Below are 19,560 nucleotides of genomic sequence, written 5' to 3'. Positions count from 1 at the left end.
CTCATTGTGTTTTTCAATTAGATGTTCAAGTTCATCTAATTTGCTGTCATTACACTGTGGTAAAAGCAATATATCAATCATTTTTATAAAAATAATGATGAACTCCCAAACTTCATCATTTACTGGGATTAAGTGACCAATCATCAGAGGAAAATGGTGAATAAATGTCCACATCTCTCTTGCTGAAGCATTCAGTCTTTTTCTTTTCAAATGTTGAACAGTAATATCCTTAAAGACATTCCCTTTCTCAGTATCTCCATAGGAAAATGCTAACTTATATTCATTAAGTTCAGCTAACGTAAATACTTTGTTTTTTATATAATGTTGTATTACATGTGTCAGATTATAATGCGCAACGCCCTCAAAAATATCATGCATAAGATCAACGGAAAAATTAGTTACAACATGAAAAGAAGGAATTTTATTCAAAATTGAGTTTTTGTAAACTCCTGTAGATGAAAAGTCTTTAGATAAATTCTCATCATAATTTTCCTCAGTTCTAATCAATGTTGAATCTTCCTTGCACATAACTTTAGTCGATGCAATTGGCGCTATACAGAACCTACAGTAGTAGTTAGAAGAGAAAGATTTACTAAATTCAAGAATCTGGTTAAGTCCCAAATTATCTCCCAAAATTAGGCCCATTACTAAGCAAATTGTTGTTTTCTGGCCATTAAGAATTAGGTCAATTCCTTCAATTTCTAGAGAAATAATTTCTTGAACAAGGTTATAAATTGTCAAATCATTTCCGTATGTTTTGATATCATGAGCCTTAATCAAGCCAGCCAGATAAATGTCACTGACTTTAAAATAATTTTCGAATATAGGAATGGAAAAATATATTCCTGTTAATTTATGAACTCCACTATGAGCTCCAAGTGGATTATTTACTTCGAAATCGTCTGTGAACAGATAATATGGTACCAACTTCTTATTTTCATACATTGCTTTTTTTTGTTTCCATAATTCTCCGTTTATAAAATTTCTTATATTCGATGGCTTGCTATGTTCATCCAAAAAAGTTGTAAGTACTTCTTGATTTTCTGGTTTTTCAAAAATTTTTCGGAATTCAAATTTTAGGTCCATAAGAATACCCTTCTCTACTTTTTCCTCTAAAATGCTCTGCCCGTTTTTCATAACATGAGAAATTTCTCTGTTAATGTCAAATTCTTTTGGTTTTTTAAATAAATCTCGATTTTCTAAGAACTTTTCAAGCTTATACTCAGTATTTAATTCATTAATAACTTTTCTATATTCTTTAACAACATTCTCTATTTTTTTTTTATCTTCCTCACACATTTCAATGGCAAGCACTATATCTAGCAATGGTGATATAATAAAATTCTCAGCAGCTTTTTGTATGGTAAATGCATCTTTTCTAGAAAAATTATTGTTATTGTATTGACTTAGAACGAATTGAAGTATGCTGTTTTCTATAATGCTTTGTAAAGGCGCTTGAATTTTTTCTGCACTGCCATTTGATACTGGTAGTTCTTGTTCATTTGATGAATAAGGATTATTTTGTATCATGTTTTCAAAAATACTAGAAGAATTGCCAGCTTTTGTGCTTAAATTATCATGCGTAGAGTTCATATTTAGTGGTGGTTCGATTTCAATTGTATCTAAGTTCCTCAAATGGGTGCTTAAATGTTTTTTATATGAAGGTAATCCATTAAATATTTGTTGACATGATTTTTCAAAGCATTTCAAATTGCTTTTTTTATCACAACCATGTAGAATTTTCAAATGCATGAATAATTTTTTTAAGCAATTAAATTCTTCTGAGCAGATAACGCAATGCATTTTCAGCTTGTTGACTGTAATATGAATAAGAATAGTTTTTGTTTTTTATTTCGGAACTAAATCTATTTAGTATATAAAGTTTTCAAACTTGGCTCAGTAGCTGCTGATTAGAAGTGAGAAAGTTTTTTACTTTAAAATTGTTTCAAATCAAAATTTATCAAGCTTATGTTTGTAATTTTAAATTAAACAAAAAAAAACGATTGCGATTAAAGTTAAAGATAAAATTGTAGATTGCAAATTCAACTAAGTTTTGTTAAATGTGTTTTTAATTCGTACGAATAAACGTTTTTTTCATATAAGCATTATTTTCTGATATATCAGGGGTTAGAGATACAAATTTAGATATGAAATTCAAAACATTATGTATAATGGGGTTGGATTTTGTTAAGGTGCAAAGCAATCAGCTAACAAAACTTAAAAAAGCAATAAAAACTTTCTGTGGACATATTCTTCTATATCACTAGTACTCAAATACCTAATCATTGATTGAAAATCATACCTTTTTCTTTAACTCCTGACCAATCTTGTTGAAGTTCTTTGGGTATTGTTTTGGGTCTTATTTTTCGTCAAGTAATGGTGATTTTTAAACAGTTGATCGGCTTTAATGTAAAATATAGAGTCAATGGGTGGCTACCTATGGAAACGATTTTTGCTACCAAATTAAATTTGAGTTTTTTCTAAGGTTTTTCTTTGTAACTAATGAAAAACAAGCGTAGCGAGCTTGAAAAAGTTAGCCAGAAACGCCTTTAATTCAAACATATAAGTATATAGATTCAAGATTCTATTTAAATAAGGTATCAGTATGTCTTTTTTGAGTTTTTGCTTAGTTTGTATTAATTGAAATATAGTTTTATGTGTTCTTCAAAGTTTCTTTAAAAGTATATAGATTCAAGATTCAATATAATAATGTAAAATGAGTTTGGACTTTGTGAAGCTGCTGAGTTATCAGCTCCCAAAAGTAAAAAAAAACAATTAAAATTTTTCGGTGGACAAATTCTTATGACATTTCCGTGGGTACAAAGGGGTTTTCAGTACTGATCGGTTTATTTTTATAGAAATGATTTGCTCTAGCTTTATGTTTTGATGCTCAATGAAAGAGAATAAAGAGTTTATTGTTCAAAACCCGAAGATTACAGCTTTTTGATTTAATCCCTTTGTACCCGGTGGCATAAATATATGGCTAGTACTAAAAATCTAATCATTGATTGAAAATCATACCTTTTTCTTTAACTCCTGACCAATGGTGTTGAAGTTTTTTGATTTTCTTCTATCAGCTCTTGTTTTGGGTCTTATTCTACCTCAAGGAATGGTGATTTTTTAATTGTTGATCGGCTTTAATGAGTCTATATGTAAGAGAAAAAAATTTAATAGACTTAAGAAAAAAATAGGCAGTTTAAAATTTAACAAAATGAACCACGTAAGTAAGTTACTGGGTCAAATTGGTTTTTGTCTATAACTCATGGAAAACAAGCGTAGCGAGCTTGAAAAAGTTAGCCAGAAACGCATTGAATTTAAACATATAAGTATATAGATTCAAAATTCAGAGCAAACCGCTCACAAAACTAAAAAATGGAAAACTAAAACATTCTGTGGGCATAAAATTATAATTGCCTGGTACTTAAATGGCAAAATAATGATAATTATGTAAAAAGCATACCTTTTTCTTTTCGTTTTGTTAAAATTTTTAAGCGTGGCCTCTTGATTTTATGGTTAGTTTTTTTTTTGTTCGATTTCGTTTTAATTAAATAAGGTATCAGTAGGTATGTCTTTTTTGAGTTTTTGCTTAGTTTGTATTAATTGAAATATAAAATTTTTCGGTGGATCAATTCTTATGATCTTTCCGCTGGGTACAAAGGGGTTTTCAGTACTGATCGGTTTACTTTTATAGAAATGATTTGCTCTAGCTTTATGTTTTTGATGTCCAATGAAAGAGAATAAAGAGTTTATTGTTCAAAACCCGAAGATTACAGCTTTTTGATTTAATCCCTTTGTACCCGGTGGCATAAATATATGGCTAGTACTAAAAATCTAATCATTGATTGAAAATCATACCTTTTTCTTTAACTCCTGACCAATGTTGTTGAAGTTTTTTGATTTTCTTCTATCAGCTCTTGTTTTGGGTCTTATTTTGCGTCAAGGTATGGTAATCTTTAAATAGTTGATCGGCTTTAATGAGTCTATATGTAAAGTATAGAGAAACAATTTTAATAGAGATAAGAAAAAAATTAGTATTTTAAAATTTAACAAAATGAACCACTTAAGTAAGTATAACTGGGTCAAATTGGTCTTCGAATTGAGTCAATGGGTGGCTACCTATGGAAACGATTTTTGCTACCAAATAAAATTTGATTATTTTCTAAAGTTTTTGTCTTTAACTAATGGAAAACAAGCGTAGCGAGCTTGAAAAAGTTAGCCAGAAACGCATTGAATTCAAACATATAAGTATATAGATTCAAGATTCAATATAATAATGTAAAATGAGTTTGGACTTTGTATTTTTCGGTGGACAAATTCTTATGACTTTTCCGCTGGGTACAAAGGGGTTTTCAGTACTGATCGGTTTACTTTTATAGAAATGATTTGCTCTAGCTTTATGTTTTTGATGTCCAATGAAAGAGAATAAAGAGTTTATTGCTCAAAACCCGATGATTACAACTTTGTGATTTAATCCCTTTGTACCCGGCGGTATAGATATATCGCTGGCCGAGAATTATAAGGTTGTATGTTTTTTTGGAAACCCCTGCAGACATACAACCCTATAACTCTCAGCCAGCGATATGTCTAGTACTTGAATACCTAATCATTACTTGAAATTTGAAAATCATACCTTTTTCTTTAACTCCTTGTTGTAGTTTTTTCACGATTCTTCTATTAGCTCTTGTTTTGGGTCTTATTTTACGTCAAGGATTGGTGATTTTTGATCGGCTTTAATGAGTCTATATGTAAGAGAAACAATTTTAATAGATTAAGAAAAAAATAAGTTTTTTTTAAATTGAACAAAATGAACCACGTTAGTAAGTAACTTGGTCAAATTGGTTTTTGCCTGTAACTAATGGAAAACAAGCGAAACGAGCTTGAAAAAGTTAGCCAGAAATGCATTGAATTTAAACATATAAGTATGTATAGATTCAAGATTCAATATAATCATGTAAAATGCCTTTGGCATTTGTGAAGCTGCACTGCAAACCACTCACTAAAAAATGGAAAACTAAAACTTTCTGTGGGCATAAAATTATAATTGCCTGGTACTTAAATGACAAAATATTGATAATTATGTAAAAAGCATACCTTTTTCTTTTCGTTTTGTTAAAATTTTCAAGCGTGGCCACTTGATTTTTTGGTTAGTTTTTTTTTTCGATTTCGTTTTATCTAGATAAGGTATCAGTATGTCTTTTTTGGAAAACAAAAACTTTCTGTGGGCATGAAATTATAAATGCCTAGTACTTAAATGGCAAAATAATGATAATTATGTAAAAAGCATACCTTTTTCTTTTCGTTTTGTTAAAATTTTCAAGCGTGGCTTCTTGATTTTTTGGTTAGTTTTTTTTCGATTTCGTTTTATTTGAATAAAGTTCTGTATGTCTTTTTTTTCAGTTTTTGCTTAGTTTGTATTAATTGAAATATAGTTCTATGTGTTCTTCAAGTTTTTTTTTTTTGTATTTTAAATGCATTTAAAGTTTATTTCACTCACCTTAAGGTTTTCACCCACAATTAAAATTTGGCTTTGGCTTTTTGAGTTGTAAACGTCAAACTAAATGAAAAGTTGAACTCTTTAAAAATGAATGCGTTCAGCTAATTACTCGTTAATAAATCTGTAGCTAGCTAAGTGGTAGTGGGGCCTTAAAGAGTATATAGTATGGATTTTTTGTTCGTATTTCAATGCCTTGAACTAACAATTAATTTATTTCGTGGAAAAATGAGAAAACAAATATTTTAAAAGATAGCAATAGCTTTTGTTTGTAAGTAAAATTATGAGTTCAAACAAACTTGGTTGCTTTTGTTTCATTGTATTCCTTAGCTATTCGTTTTTTTTCATTTGATATTGATATACAAATTTTAAAACTATTTGTTAATCTTTCAATTGAAAGTATTTTAAAAGTTCTTGATACTAATTTAACTGAAAATAAGGTATTCGTTAATTTTTTGACAATATTTTAAAACTTTTTGATACCAAAGGAACTTAAAATAAAGCATTTCGACGGTTAAACTTCATAACCTCGTAAGTCGTTTTTGCAAGTTTTTCAGAAATAAAAAAACAATATGTTGTGTTTTTGTATGGGATCTATCAATACGACCTTTTGAGTTTCGTCATTCCTAAAAAATGTTCAAAACAACATTGTTGAACTGAATATACCAAAAGATAGCTCTGAATTTTCTGAATTGTTTGGATTAACATTTTTTTTCGAATTTTTCGACTTACGATGTTATGAAGTTTAACCGTCGATTTGTTAGTTTTTATTTTATTGTATTTTGAAGCTTTTCGTTATTTTTTTAGAATTTTGTTATGGAAAGTGACTCAAGTATGAACGCGCCAATGGAAAACGTGAAACAAATTGAACGGATTCAATTAGGGGTTTTTCTTTTTTAGTTGAGATGAACAGAGTCTGAACTGAACGTGTTCTGAGGGTTCTGAATAAATATTGAAACAGATTTGAGATCAAAAAAGATACACATTTTGAAGCTCTGAACAAAAAAGAAATAAGATTTTTTTTTTTTGACAGTTCAGACTCTGTTCAGAACTAAAAAAGAAAAACCCCTATTATCTAAAGAATTATCAAATGTTTCCATCAGCACCGATAAAAATTTTGTATCAGAATACAAAATTAAAATAATTAAATTAATATAAAATTATCAAATATCTATCTGTCTTATTGTCATCAACAATAGACCAGCATCAGCAAATTTATAGCACTGCGACCGAATGACGCTGTGTTTGCTTTGCTGGTGGTGATCCATTCTGTGTTGAAGAATTGGAATACACATGGCGGGCGCTGTTGCTGAGTGTAAATTTTTTTCACGTAGAAGGGGTTTCAATTTACTTGGCGGGCATAACTGAATATAAAAGGATGAAGGTGGCTGGAGAAGCCCAAATCCACAATGAAGCACCACCCCACCGAACGGCGGCGGCGGCCGCTCCGCTTTAAAGCAATATTCAAAGTAATAATTTTAAATCACAGAATTATCTTTATGGACAGAAGCAAAGATCAAATAAAAAAGGAAACTTGCCCAAAATAAAACTTATTTTGTAAGATTAATTTAATTTAATGGAGTAGTTCACACGATTTGTATTATTAAATAAATAAAAAAGAAATGTTGAATAAGTACTTTACTACGAGTGAAATAAAAATGCAAATATATAATGATAAAATTGTATAAAAAAGATTGTTGCTTTACTTACTTACTTACTTTGATATATTTTCCAAAACGCTTGTTTTAATTAACTGGTTCACAGTATTTATGTCTTCTTTTCTTTGTTTTTCCTTGGTTATTGATATTATAATTCACTTTTTAAAACAATTTTTACACGTTAAATATTTCTTAGCACTAAATTGAACTGCACGCCATGAATTTACGAAGTGAATGATGTTCAAGCACGCTTTCTAACGGGATCTGAGAACGAATTTACCTTAGGCCTAAGGCAATTCCAAAAATCTAACACAAAATCACCTTAGGCCCTAGGTAAAAAGCGAAAATTTACCTTAGGACTAAGGCAATTCTAACAAAACTAACACAAAATCACCTTAGTTCTAAGGTGATTTGATGGCGTCACTAAAAAATTAGCTTAGGCCTAAGGTAAATTCAGCTTAGAACCTAGGTAAATTTAGCTTAGATCTAGGTAAATTTATGTTAGATCCTAAGGTAAAATTGGCTTAGGCCTAGGTAAAATTAGCTTGGGTAAAAATTATAACTAATAATTTTGGAGGGAAAACAAGACATGAGCGTATCTTTAAGGGGCATTTTGGGTATAAAGTGAAGAAGAATAAAAGCAAGTGAAGCAGGGTAACAAATGCAGGGTAACAAAGGGTAACAAATGCTTTTTCAAAAAAAGCAAAAATAGAAAAGATATGACGAAAAAAGTAAAAAATTCATGTCTTTTTGTTTGCGAGATAGAAAATAGAAAAGATATGACGAAAAAAGCAAAATTTCATGTCTTTTTGTTTGAGAGATGTTTTTTTTCACAAAAGTCGCTATAACTTCTAAACGAAAGCGAAAATCAAAAAAACTTATTTAATATATTCTGTCGGAAATCAAAAAATCTACAACTTTTATATCTGACAATTTTTCAAAAAAAGCAAAAATAGAAAAGATATGACGAAAAAAGTAAAAATTTCATGTCTTTGTTTGAGATGTTTTTTTTTCACAAAAGTCGCTATAACTTCTAAACGAAAGCGAAAATCAAAAAAACTTATTTAATATATTCTGTCGGAAATCAAAAAATCTACAACTTTTATATCTGACAATTTTTCAAAAGAAGCAAAAATAGAAAAGATATGACGAAAAAAGTAAAAATTTCATGTCTTTTTGTTTGAGAGATGTTTTTTTTTCACAAAAGTCGCTATAACTTCTAAACGAAAGCGAAAATCAAAAAAACTTTTTTAATATATTCTGTCGGAAATCAAAAAATCTACAACTTTTATATCTGACAATTTTTCAAAAAAAGCAAAAATAGAAAAGATATGACGAAAAAAGCAAAATTTCATGTCTTTTTGTTTGAGAGATGTTTTTTTCACAAAAGTCGCTATAACTTCTAAACGAAAGCGAAAATCAAAAAAACTTATTTAATATATTCTGTCGGAAATCAAAAAATCTACAACTTTTATATCTGACAATTTTTCAAAAAAAGCAAAAATAGAAAAGATATGACGAAAAAAGTAAAAATTTCATGTCTTTGAGAGATGTTTTTTTTCACAAAAGTCGCTATAACTTCTAAACGAAAGCGAAAATCAAAAAAACTTATTTAATATATTCTGTCGGAAATCAAAAAATCTACAACTTTTATATCTGACAATTTTTCAAAAGAAGCAAAAATAGAAAAGATATGACGAAAAAAGTAAAAATTTCATGTCTTTTTGTTTGAGAGATGTTTTTTTTTCACAAAAGTCGCTATAACTTCTAAACGAAAGCGAAAATCAAAAAAACTTTTTTAATATATTCTGTCGGAAATCAAAAAATCTACAACTTTTATATCTGACAATTTTTCAAAAAAAGCAAAAATAGAAAAGATATGACGAAAAAAGTAAAAAATTCATGTCTTTGTTTGAGAGATGTTTTTTTTTCACAAAAGTCGCTATAACTTCTAAACGAAAGCGAAAATCAAAAAAACTTATTTAATATATTCTGTCGGAAATTAAAAAATCTACAACTTTTATATCTGACAATTTTTCAAAAAAAGCAAAAATAGAAAAGATATGACGAAAAAAGCAAAATTTCATGTCTTTGAGAGATGTTTTTTTTCACAAAAGTCGCTATAACTTCAAAACGAAAGCGAAAATCAAAAAAACTTATTTAATATATTCTGTCGGAAATCAAAAAATCTACAGCTTTTATATATGACAATTTTTCAAAAAAAGCAAAAATAGAAAAGATATGACGAAAAAAGTAAAAATTTCATGTCTTTGTTTGCGAGATGTTTTATTTCACAAAAGTCGCTATAACTTCTAAACGAAAGCGAAAATCAAAAAAACTTATTTAATATATTCTGTCGGAAATTAAAATACAAATGTGTAACTATATATTTATTTGATTTATTCATATCAAACAAATTATTTATTTAAAGAAAAATTAGTATTTCTAAATAATTTAATTAATTACAGACATTTATTTATTTTCGCACTTTTGGAGGGAAAATTGCCTTAGTTCTAGGTAAAATTAGCTTAGGCCTAAGGTAACCAAGAAATTTTGAAATTTTTGCCGGGAATATTACGTTAGGCCTAGGTAAAATTTGCTTAGGCCCTAGGTAAAAAATTCTTTCAATCAAACCATGATGGCCGATCAACAACAATAACGAAATTTCGTTGAAAGTGAAAAAAAAAACATTTTTTGATAATTATAAAAAAACGAAAAAAATATGTGTGTTTTCGTTTTTTTTTTATGGTATACATGCCTATACAAAGGAAAAAAAAAAAAAAAACACAAATTTATTATTGTTTTTCAATAATCGTTTTAGTCATTGAAGTGTTTTCTTTTTTTTTTAATTGAAGAAAAAAGGAAAACATTTCATTCTTTTTGGCGCAACAAGCAATTTTCCCAAAAAAAAAATTAGCTTAGGCCTAAGGTAATATTACGTTAGGCCTAGGTAAAATTTGCTTAAGCCCTAGGTAAAAAATTCTTTCAATCAAACCATGATGGCCGATCAACAACAATAACTAAATTTCGTTGAAAGTGAAAAAAAAAAAACATTTTTTGATAATTATTAAAAAACGAAAAAAATATGTGTGTTTTCGTTTTTTTTTTATGGTATACATGCCTATACAAAGGAAAAAAAAAAAAAAAACACAAATTTATTATTATTTTTCAATAATCGTTTTAGTCATTGAAGTGTTTTCTTTTTTTTTTAATTGGAGAAAAAAGGAAAACATTTCATTCTTTTTGGCGCAAAAAGCAATTTTCCCAAAAAAAAAACTAGCTTAGGCCTAAGGTAATATTACCTTAGTCATAGGTAAAAGTGTAACATAAATTGCCTTAGTCCTAGGCAAAATTGTGTTAGAAAAATAACATTTGAAAAAAATATTCCCCAAAAAAAAATTAGCTTAGGCCTAAGGTAATATTACCTTAGTCATAGGTAAAAGTGTAACATAAATTGCCTTAGTCCTAGGCAAAATTGTGTTAGGAAAATAACATTTGAAAAAAATTTTCCCCAAAAAAAAAATTAGCTTAGGCCTAAGGTTAAATTACCTTAGTCCTAGGTAAAAGTCTAACATAAATTGCCTTAGTCCTAAGCTAAATTGTGTTAGAAAACTAACATTTGAGGCCCTAGGTAAAATTTTGTTAGGCCTAAGGTAAAATTACCTTAGTTCTAGGTTAAAAAACTAACAAAAATTGCCTTAGTCCTAAGGCAAGTTATGCTCGAAAAATAACATCCATAGAAAAAAATTCACCTTATCTATCTAAGGCAAATTAGCCTATTCTAGGTAAATTTAGCTTAGGATTTTCGAGCATAAATTGCCTTAGAACTAAGGCAAGTTATGCTCGAAAACTAACATTCATAGAAAAAATTTTGCCTTAGGCGTCTAAGGCAATTTTACACCGACTTTTTCTCTGGGTGTACAATGTAAACCCTCAAAAGTAGGCAAATTGTTTTTACAATTAGCGGAATTTTCCGCCAGACCTTTTAAAAGCTTTATTTTGACTCTTTCAAAATCATTCTTGATAATGGAAGGGTTACTATTTTGACTGATTGAGGCCCAAACTAATTCTGAGGTCCAAGGTGGACCCAACGTCCTTGTGACTGGTTGGCCTAACGTCTGGATTTCCAATTGCAAATGATGAATAATCCATAACAGAATACATGAACTCATTAATCCATTCGAGAAAGAGAAAAAAAAACAACACCTCTGCTTCTGTTATAGCTTAAAAGAATTAAAAATGCAGATGCAAACAAGCAAGTGCATCAGAACGTGTCAAGAGTTTCAGAGTCTGGTCTGCTTGCATTTACGTCATTTCATTTCATGCACACTTCACTACCCACAGTACATAATATTTTGTTGTGTATATAAATGGAAAATGATTTTTAAATGACTTTCATTAAATATCGATTAAAATCTCAGAAAAAAAAAAGAAGAAAAATGTAGATTGTGCGAGCCAAACATACAAAAGTGTAAGTAAATTACAAAAAAGCCGCATCATCATCACAGAACGAGTCATCACTTACGAAAAGGTGTGGGCTTTTCCAACACACACTTTCATTTCAGCAAATCCATTTGCGGAAATGGAAAAATTCTTTTATAAACAAGAGCACTCTTCTTATAAACATTAAATATAGGGAACAAGACATTTTTGGCACAACACTCGCAGGAACATACATACACAAGAGATTGCTGAAAAATGAAGTCTTGTCGACAAGCTTAAGGGCCATTAAGAAGACATATTGTATTGTTGTGTAAAAAAAATTCTTTGTACAATGAAAACATTAAAGAAATATACCAGAAAAAAACAGAACATAAATGAGGCTAAGAACTTTGTGTGCAGTACCTATTATGATTGTTGGTTAAAAAATAGAAAAAAAAATGTCGTTACCTATATATTAAATGTCTTTTGTATGCGACTTCAAAACGGAAATGCAGTATTAAAAAATTGCTTACATCCTTTTTGAAAGTTGAAATATTATGAGTCCTTTAAATGGTTCAACTTTACAGTCGCAAAAGAAATATATTTTGGCGTAATTTCTCTTTCGCAGCAATATGTACAATTTTGCAACTTTTTTTTTTTAAACTTCGGAAATATTTTGTATCGAAATAAAATAGCTAAACAGATATACATAATTGTTCAAACATACAAACTATAAATATAATGACTTTTCAAAATATTAATTTGAATAGAAAACTACTACCTTTTTTGTCAGAATTTTTCTTGCAAACTATACTTCTATTTATTTCATTCGATATTCTTTGCTAAATGGTTAAATGGGAAATTATAATTAAAGAGATTAACTGAAAAGCCTACATTATAATTTGTCAAAGTAAGAGGAGTAGGAGTACAAAGTTGCAAACCAAATTTACATAAAATAAACAAATTGCAAAATAAAAAAAAATTGGTGAAATAAAATAACAAAATGAAAAAATATTCAACTGAATGTTCCGTTCCAAGTGAATATTATGAAAGGTTCGTTCTTGAAAAGCTTCCACACTCTTAGGATAAATTTGCAAAACTAATAAAATACCATGACTACTTAAAGTTATGAAACGGAGGATAAACAGATTCAAGGGAATTTTGAAAAAAAAAAAAAAAAATTTGACAATTTTAGCGATTTATGATTTTTTTTTAGGTATGAAAATTTTGTTTTTTTTTTTTCAATATTTCCACCATGATAAACCATGATTTTTGATATATGTACATTAGAGTGACCGCAAGAAATCGATTTTCGAAATTTGGTCGGGGGAACCCCATAAAATGTTCCGCCTTTGCAGATTTTTAGATAGCCAAAATTTCAGCTCGATTGGATAACTTTAAATGGTGCCGACACTCGTCCAAAGTATCAAAAATCTCTGTTTTTTCACTGTTTTTCGAAGAAAATTAGCTCTAGCTCCCAAAGAGATCGGGTTATTTTCACTTTTTATATATTAAATTAAGGGTAGTGTTGCTACACATAATTCAGATGCTAAATTTGTTTAGTTTTACTAAAACAGAAAAATTTTGTCATCAATTTAAATTTTCAGTACTTACCTCAAAAAGAGCTGAAGTGCAAACTCGATTTAAAATGAAACTTTTTTTTAAACTGTTTTATTTAAAAAAACGAAACATTTAACAGAATTCTAAGGCTGTGTGTGAATTGCGTTAAATAGTTAACACCGTGTAAAATTTTTGACACTATTGAGGTGAACAAAAAAATTTCAGCTGTATGGCTTATTGTTTAATATTTTTCTCTGCTTCTTTTCTGCTATGAAACTCCTTTTTAATAAAAAAAAATACAAAACAAAACCATCTGCAAAAAAAATTTAACTCAAATTTAACCAGGTCCCAGAGCCCAATAAATTTTTAACAGCTGAAATTTTTTTATTCACCTCAATAGTGTCAAAAATTTTACACTATGTTAACTTTTTTACGCAATTCACATAGGCCTAAAAAACAAAAAAAATAACATCGTGTTACATTTCTTATACATAATTATTGAAGTAAATACTAAAAAAATTTAATCAAGAGATTTACAAAGTAGTTTTGGAAGCATCAGGATACAATTTTCGGCCCTCACTGACTACTTGAAGTACATATTGTTTTTGTTCCTCATCTTTACTTAAAAAGGTTATTAAAATCGGTTATTAATTTGACTCCTCTTTCTGTCATGTCATTTACGACTTTAAGAGTTATTGCACTTTTTTAAAGCCGGGTTTTTAAATGCGGGTTTTCGGGCCAAAGATTTGGAGGTTCTTTGAGAAAACTTGTTTCTATTTTCAATCGGCTGAAAAAGTTCAATGTTTTTTTGTTCACAATATTTTTTAACCCTGCTGTGACAAATTGTTCATCTTCATGTGTCTGTAGCTTTGGATTTACTATTCTGTTGGTTTACGTTTCACTGGTTTTCAAAATTATGTTGGCCGTTTCTAATTTTTCGCCATCTCGTAAAGTTAGGTCAAAGAACGCCAGACCTGCCAGCTCTGAACTCAAATACCATAAATGGTTTGAGAATTTAGCAAGAGCCTTCTCTGAAATATCTTTGTCTATCTTGCGGTATTCAATGCAATTATGCAAAAGATCAAGATCTTGTTTAGGAGCCAGATAATCTCTTGGGGCATTAAACCAAGCAAAAGTTTTTTCTTGTTGAATGTAAGTTTGATTTTGAAACTACAAAGTCAATTAGATTTTGCCCTAGTGCTTCTATTGTAGCTATAATTATGCGAGAAGCATTTCTATCAGATGCCTTACATCGATCCAATAACAAAGAAAGTTTAATTGTTAATAGCTCTTTCACCCCACGACTATACCTCATACTTTTGCTACCCGAGGGCCCAGAGATAGAGAAACATCCATTCTATCCCAATCCGCAGAATAAAACAGTTAAAAAAAAGTTTAATTTTAAATCGAGTTTGCACTTCAGCTCTTTTTGTGGTAAGTACTGAAAATTTAAATTGATGACAATATTTTTCTTTTTTAGTAAAACTAAACAAATTAAGCATCTGAATTATGTGTAACAACACTACCTTTAATTAAATATATAAAAAGTGAAAATGACCCGATCTGTTTGGGAGCTAGAGCTAATTTTCTTCGAAAAACAGTGAAAAAACAGAGATTTTTGATACTTTGAGCGAGTGTCGGCACCATTTAGAGTTATCCAATCGAGCTGAAATTTTGGCTATCTAAAAATCTGCAAAGGCGGAACATTTTATGGGGTTCCCCCGAAAAAAATTCGACAAAAATTTTTTTCTATGGGAGTTGCGGTCACTCTAATGTACATAAAGAATTTTAGCTCTACTTACGAATACATATAATTTTAATTAAAAAGCATTTTTTTTTGCTGCGATTTTCGGGGATTTTCAATTTGTACTGAAATGAATCCCGAAAACTAAAAATCCCGAAAATAGAAATATTATATTTTTTTGCCAAAATTTATCATTTTCAGGATTTCGACATATATTTTGGGTTTACGGGATTTTGGTGTTCGTTATTCTGACCTGAACCCATTATCAGATTTTTTCGTCTTATTTAAGAAAAGTTTCAGTGAGAAGACAATTTTGAAAAGTTTATTCACTATTCCATTTTAATTTCCGTATTTTGGGTTTTCTAAAATATGGAGTTCGGAATATAATTTTAATTTTGAAAAAAAATAAATTGGGAATTTTGAGATTTTGAATTTTTCGGTGCAAATTTTGTTTCTTGAATATTCCGAAATGATGATTTTTGGTTTGTGGCCACATCGCGATGGACAAACTATTGCCTTAAAAATTTATAATTTTTTTGAAAAGTAATGTTTTTAAGATAAAAAAAAATATAATTTGTATGAAATTGGCTTTAATAAACTTTGTTCTTGAATATTTCCTAAACGAAGGGTGTTCAACGATGATTTGTCATTTTATACATTTCGCATTAAACAAGAAAGACCTATGTGTCGGTACGCTGTAAGTTTGTGATAAGCTGCAGAGTTATCGCACTTAAACTTTAAAATTATTTTCAATTTTTTTCTAAATTTACAAGTCTCCAAAATTACCATAAACTCATACCGTAAAAGTGACTTTATACTTGCACACATTATTCCTTTATGTGTTTGCAAATTAAAACAAAGGTTTAATAAATGTCATAAAAAAGACCTTTAAAGTTGTTTTTCTTTTGACTATTTTGTTCCCTTGAGGACCTCTGTGACATTATTTTTCACTTTTCCCCCATTTTCTTATATTTTTTCTTACAACCTTTAACCTTTTCTATGCCAAGGAGCTATACTTATTCATATTTTGTTTCTATTTTTCTATTTTCAGGCCTCCATGGATTTACCACCAGATAAAGCGAAACTATTGAAAAATTACGACGACGAAAAGAAATGGGATATCATATGTGATCAGGTAAGCTTATGACTTCTTTTTTTTTCTAGACATAATTCTATAGTTTCTTTTATTGATTTCGTTGACAAAAAAAAAATCGTTGTCGTCTACTTCCCAAAAATACATAAAGATAAACCCTTTTTTTGCGTTAACACGAACAACCAACCGAGAACGCTTTAAAATCAATTCCAAAGTCCGGACGATTATGTAAAAGGAAACCGCCATCCATGCAATGCGGCGAGTTTTCTTGCTTTTTTTTTTTCTAATGTCAAAATTGCAGACTTATTGTCTACAAAAAATATAAAGAAAAAGAAAAAAACAGCATAAGTACTTTTTGTGCTCTGGAATCAGTTATTCCTTTGTTTATTTTCGAATGAAGATACTATAGAATAAAAAGAAGAAAACCACAAGAATGGCGACTTTAAGTTGTCTGTGGTGGTTGGTGCTGGTGACAAAATTTACGGCCCTATGCACATGAACTTCGTAATATTTGTTTGTTGTTGGTGTCTTATAGGGTGTGGGTGGGTGAATAATGCAGTTCCTTGCTATATATTAACTCGAAGAGTCGAAGAGAGTTTCTAGAAACTTCTTAACATTACTATGTTCTGAAAAGAATTAATTTGAAATAAAAGATAAAAGAGTTCATTGTGATTTTTTTTTTCAAAAAATGCACTCAAGATAAATGCTTTTTATTTCAAACTCAATTTAACAACAGCAGTGAACCTAATAGACGACCCTGAATTAAGAGGGTGTTTCAAAACTAAAAAAAATTCTCAAAGTATGAAAAATTTTGTTCTTCACTGGCCATAATCGGATTTTAATTTTATCTTTTACAGCTTTTAACCCTCAATCTTTCAGTAGAATGTGGATACATTTTAGACAATTTGTTTTTGTTTTAAAAATTAGTAAATATTTTTAAGCTTTTTATAAAGTCCATTCATTTAAAAGTAACAAGCTGAAAAATTATTGTACGATTCACTTTAAACCTATTACCCATTTTGCGAAGTTTCTGTAGACTTCTTTGAGACAAAAATAACGGTAAGAAAATGTCATATAACAATCTTTTCTATCCTAAGTAGCTGCTACGATATTGATTAAAGTCTTCATGTGCACAGTGCACTTTTTCAAAAGGTATCAATGTACCTTAACTTGCCGTTGGAAATATTTTACTTTGAGGAACATTTTACGTTTCTTTTATTGTTGCTGCGGTTAGATTTGCTCAAATTTATGCAGTTACGAACATGTTTGTACTTTAAAATCGTAAAATAAAAATATTTAAAAAATACAATAACCTAGTTTAAAAAAAAAATCTCTTATGTGCACTATGGCGTATACGTGCTTTTTTAACTTAATGTACTTGTTCAAATTAGTTAAGTAACCCTATGCACTAGACCGTGCGTCAAATCAAGTTGAAAATTATCTTAATGATTAAACCACTTTTATACATTTAATGTGTCAAACACCACAATCGAGTTTGAAAGTGAAAAATTAAAAAAAAAAAATTCACACATGGTAGAAATTAAACCTTGAAAAATCGTTTTTCTTACAAAAAACAAAAAAAGTCGAAAAAATCTAAATATTATATCACCTTTCATATGACGTTTTAATCATATTTCTACCATGCCTACAAAAAAAGTAAGAATTTTTTAAGCCAACCATGTCGAAACATCGAACTGAGATTACGGTACTTCTACACTGGTGGCTGGTCATCGGCAACAGATTTCCACAGGTGTTTTGAGGTATTTTGCGATTTTTTAAATTAAAGATTGTGTAACTTGTAGAGCACGTACCGTTATATGTGATATATCAAATAAAAGGTTATGTTATCAGCATGCGTATTAAAGTTAAATCAAATTTGTATGTGCACTAGATCAAAAGATATAACGTGTGTAGAAAAAGAACATCTTTTTACCGTTATATCAGAATTTTGAATATGAAATTAATTGAAATTTTGTACAATTATAATTTATGTAATTACCTATCTACAGTACAAATTTCATTCATCTATCTATTAAAACAAAAAAGTTATAAAAAGTTGAATGTTCGTGTCGCGTTTTCGTTTCATCTTGTTTCAAATTACTACGATACTAAAGAAGTTTTCACTTCAAAAAATTTTTTTGAATATTTTCACAACACCAAAAACAATAACAAAATAAATTTTATCTAAAAAAAAATAAATTTAAAAAATAAATATCTTGATTAATTGATCTTAATAAATAGCCTTAAGTTTAAAGTGCAGAATATTTAATTGACGTAAAACTTATTATACTTTAAAAATAAAAAAAAAACTTGTTCGACGCTTTAAATCTCCAAAAAACTCAACCTAAAACAAGCATTGAAAAAAGATGGAAATACTATTATAATTTTTATGGGCTTTTCAAAAGCCTTTGATACTGTCAATCATGTCTATTTGTAAAGAAAACTCATGGACAATTTTGATTTTTTTTTTGGTGCTGCAAAAAATAATTTTTTTCTTGAAAATGTCCCATCTAATGTTTTGTCAAATGTTACTGGTGTTCCTCAGGAATCCATTCTTGGTCCTCTTTTGTTTTCGGTTTATGTTAAGAAACTATCATCTTTACTTGTTAATTGTTCTTTCCGCATGAATGCACCTATATATTTTAGTTGACCATTTGGTTTTATTGAGCGTGGAGCTTTTTGTATTTTTATCAATCAGAACTTTGAGAAATTGTTTCGAAGCGAATGGTCTTGTTTTAAACCCCAAACAATCTTAGTGCCTTTGTCATTTCTAGAAAATTTATAGATCCTACGTAATTTTCACCGATTGTCTTCGGCAAAGATTGCCAACTAAATGTTTTCATATGCAAGTAAACATGCTAAATTTTAAGATAAAGCACTATCAAAACTGTCATTCGCGTGGGGTCTTTCTTCTCTTAATAATCCGTGTTTTTTTCATTAAAATTTGCATTTGTTTGCATTCATAACTTCAGTAAAATGACAGTATTGGAACGGAAATTTTATTGTAAATTGATGGAATTTTTGAAATTTAGTTTTTGCTTTGTTTGACATTTCTAAACAGAAAAGAGATGCAATGCTAGTGGGGAAGCAACCAAATTTTTTTTTACAAAGGGAATTCCATTCCATTTTCATCATGTGGTATAATATTTTGTTAGATAGTATGGAAACACTTAAAAATGAACTCATATTGTATTTTTGAAGTGCACTCGCTTCATTTTTTTTTAGTATTTTGTCTTAATTTGCGGATGAAATAGAGAAGAACACAAAACAAAAAAACCAAAACAACTTTTGTTATCTCAACAACAACAATATAAAACGTCGACAAAGCAAAAGATGCAAGCGGCGGGCACACAAAAATTCTCAAGTGTTTTGCTTGCAGCAATTAGCCATAAAGTATCAAACAAATCTAAGAGGCGTTTCTTGATGTCAGCAATGAAATGAGTTGCAAGAGAAAGAAATGTACTCAAATATACATCATACACATAAATAATTCTGCAAAAGCGAAAAAGCGCCTTCTGTCCTGAAAATTGTATTTATTCCCTGTGCCATCTTGTCTACAAATAGGTTTTCATAGATGATAGCTACTATACTC

At 29.2% G+C, this 19,560-nt stretch overlaps 1 protein-coding gene across 8 annotated transcripts in view; it reads left to right on the top strand.

Annotated features, from left to right (window-relative positions):
* LOC129919943 (formin-like protein) overlaps positions 1–19,560 on the top strand; it is a 134,893-nt gene that overhangs the window by 73,209 nt on the left and 42,124 nt on the right. For all 8 annotated transcript variants that reach the window (XR_008773147.1, XM_056001067.1, XM_056001066.1 and 5 more), the window contains one exon: positions 15,927–16,010. Coding sequence is in view for 7 of the 8 variants with exons in the window: in XM_056001067.1 (XP_055857042.1) it covers positions 15,927–16,010 (84 nt within the window). In the remaining variant the exon portion in view is untranslated. The remainder of the gene's footprint in view (positions 1–15,926; positions 16,011–19,560) is intronic.

This window comes from Episyrphus balteatus, chromosome 4 (genome assembly GCF_945859705.1).
Source record: "Episyrphus balteatus chromosome 4, idEpiBalt1.1, whole genome shotgun sequence".
Taxonomy (NCBI): Eukaryota; Metazoa; Arthropoda; class Insecta; order Diptera; family Syrphidae; genus Episyrphus; species Episyrphus balteatus.
This window is presented reverse-complemented; position numbering and strand designations above follow the sequence as displayed.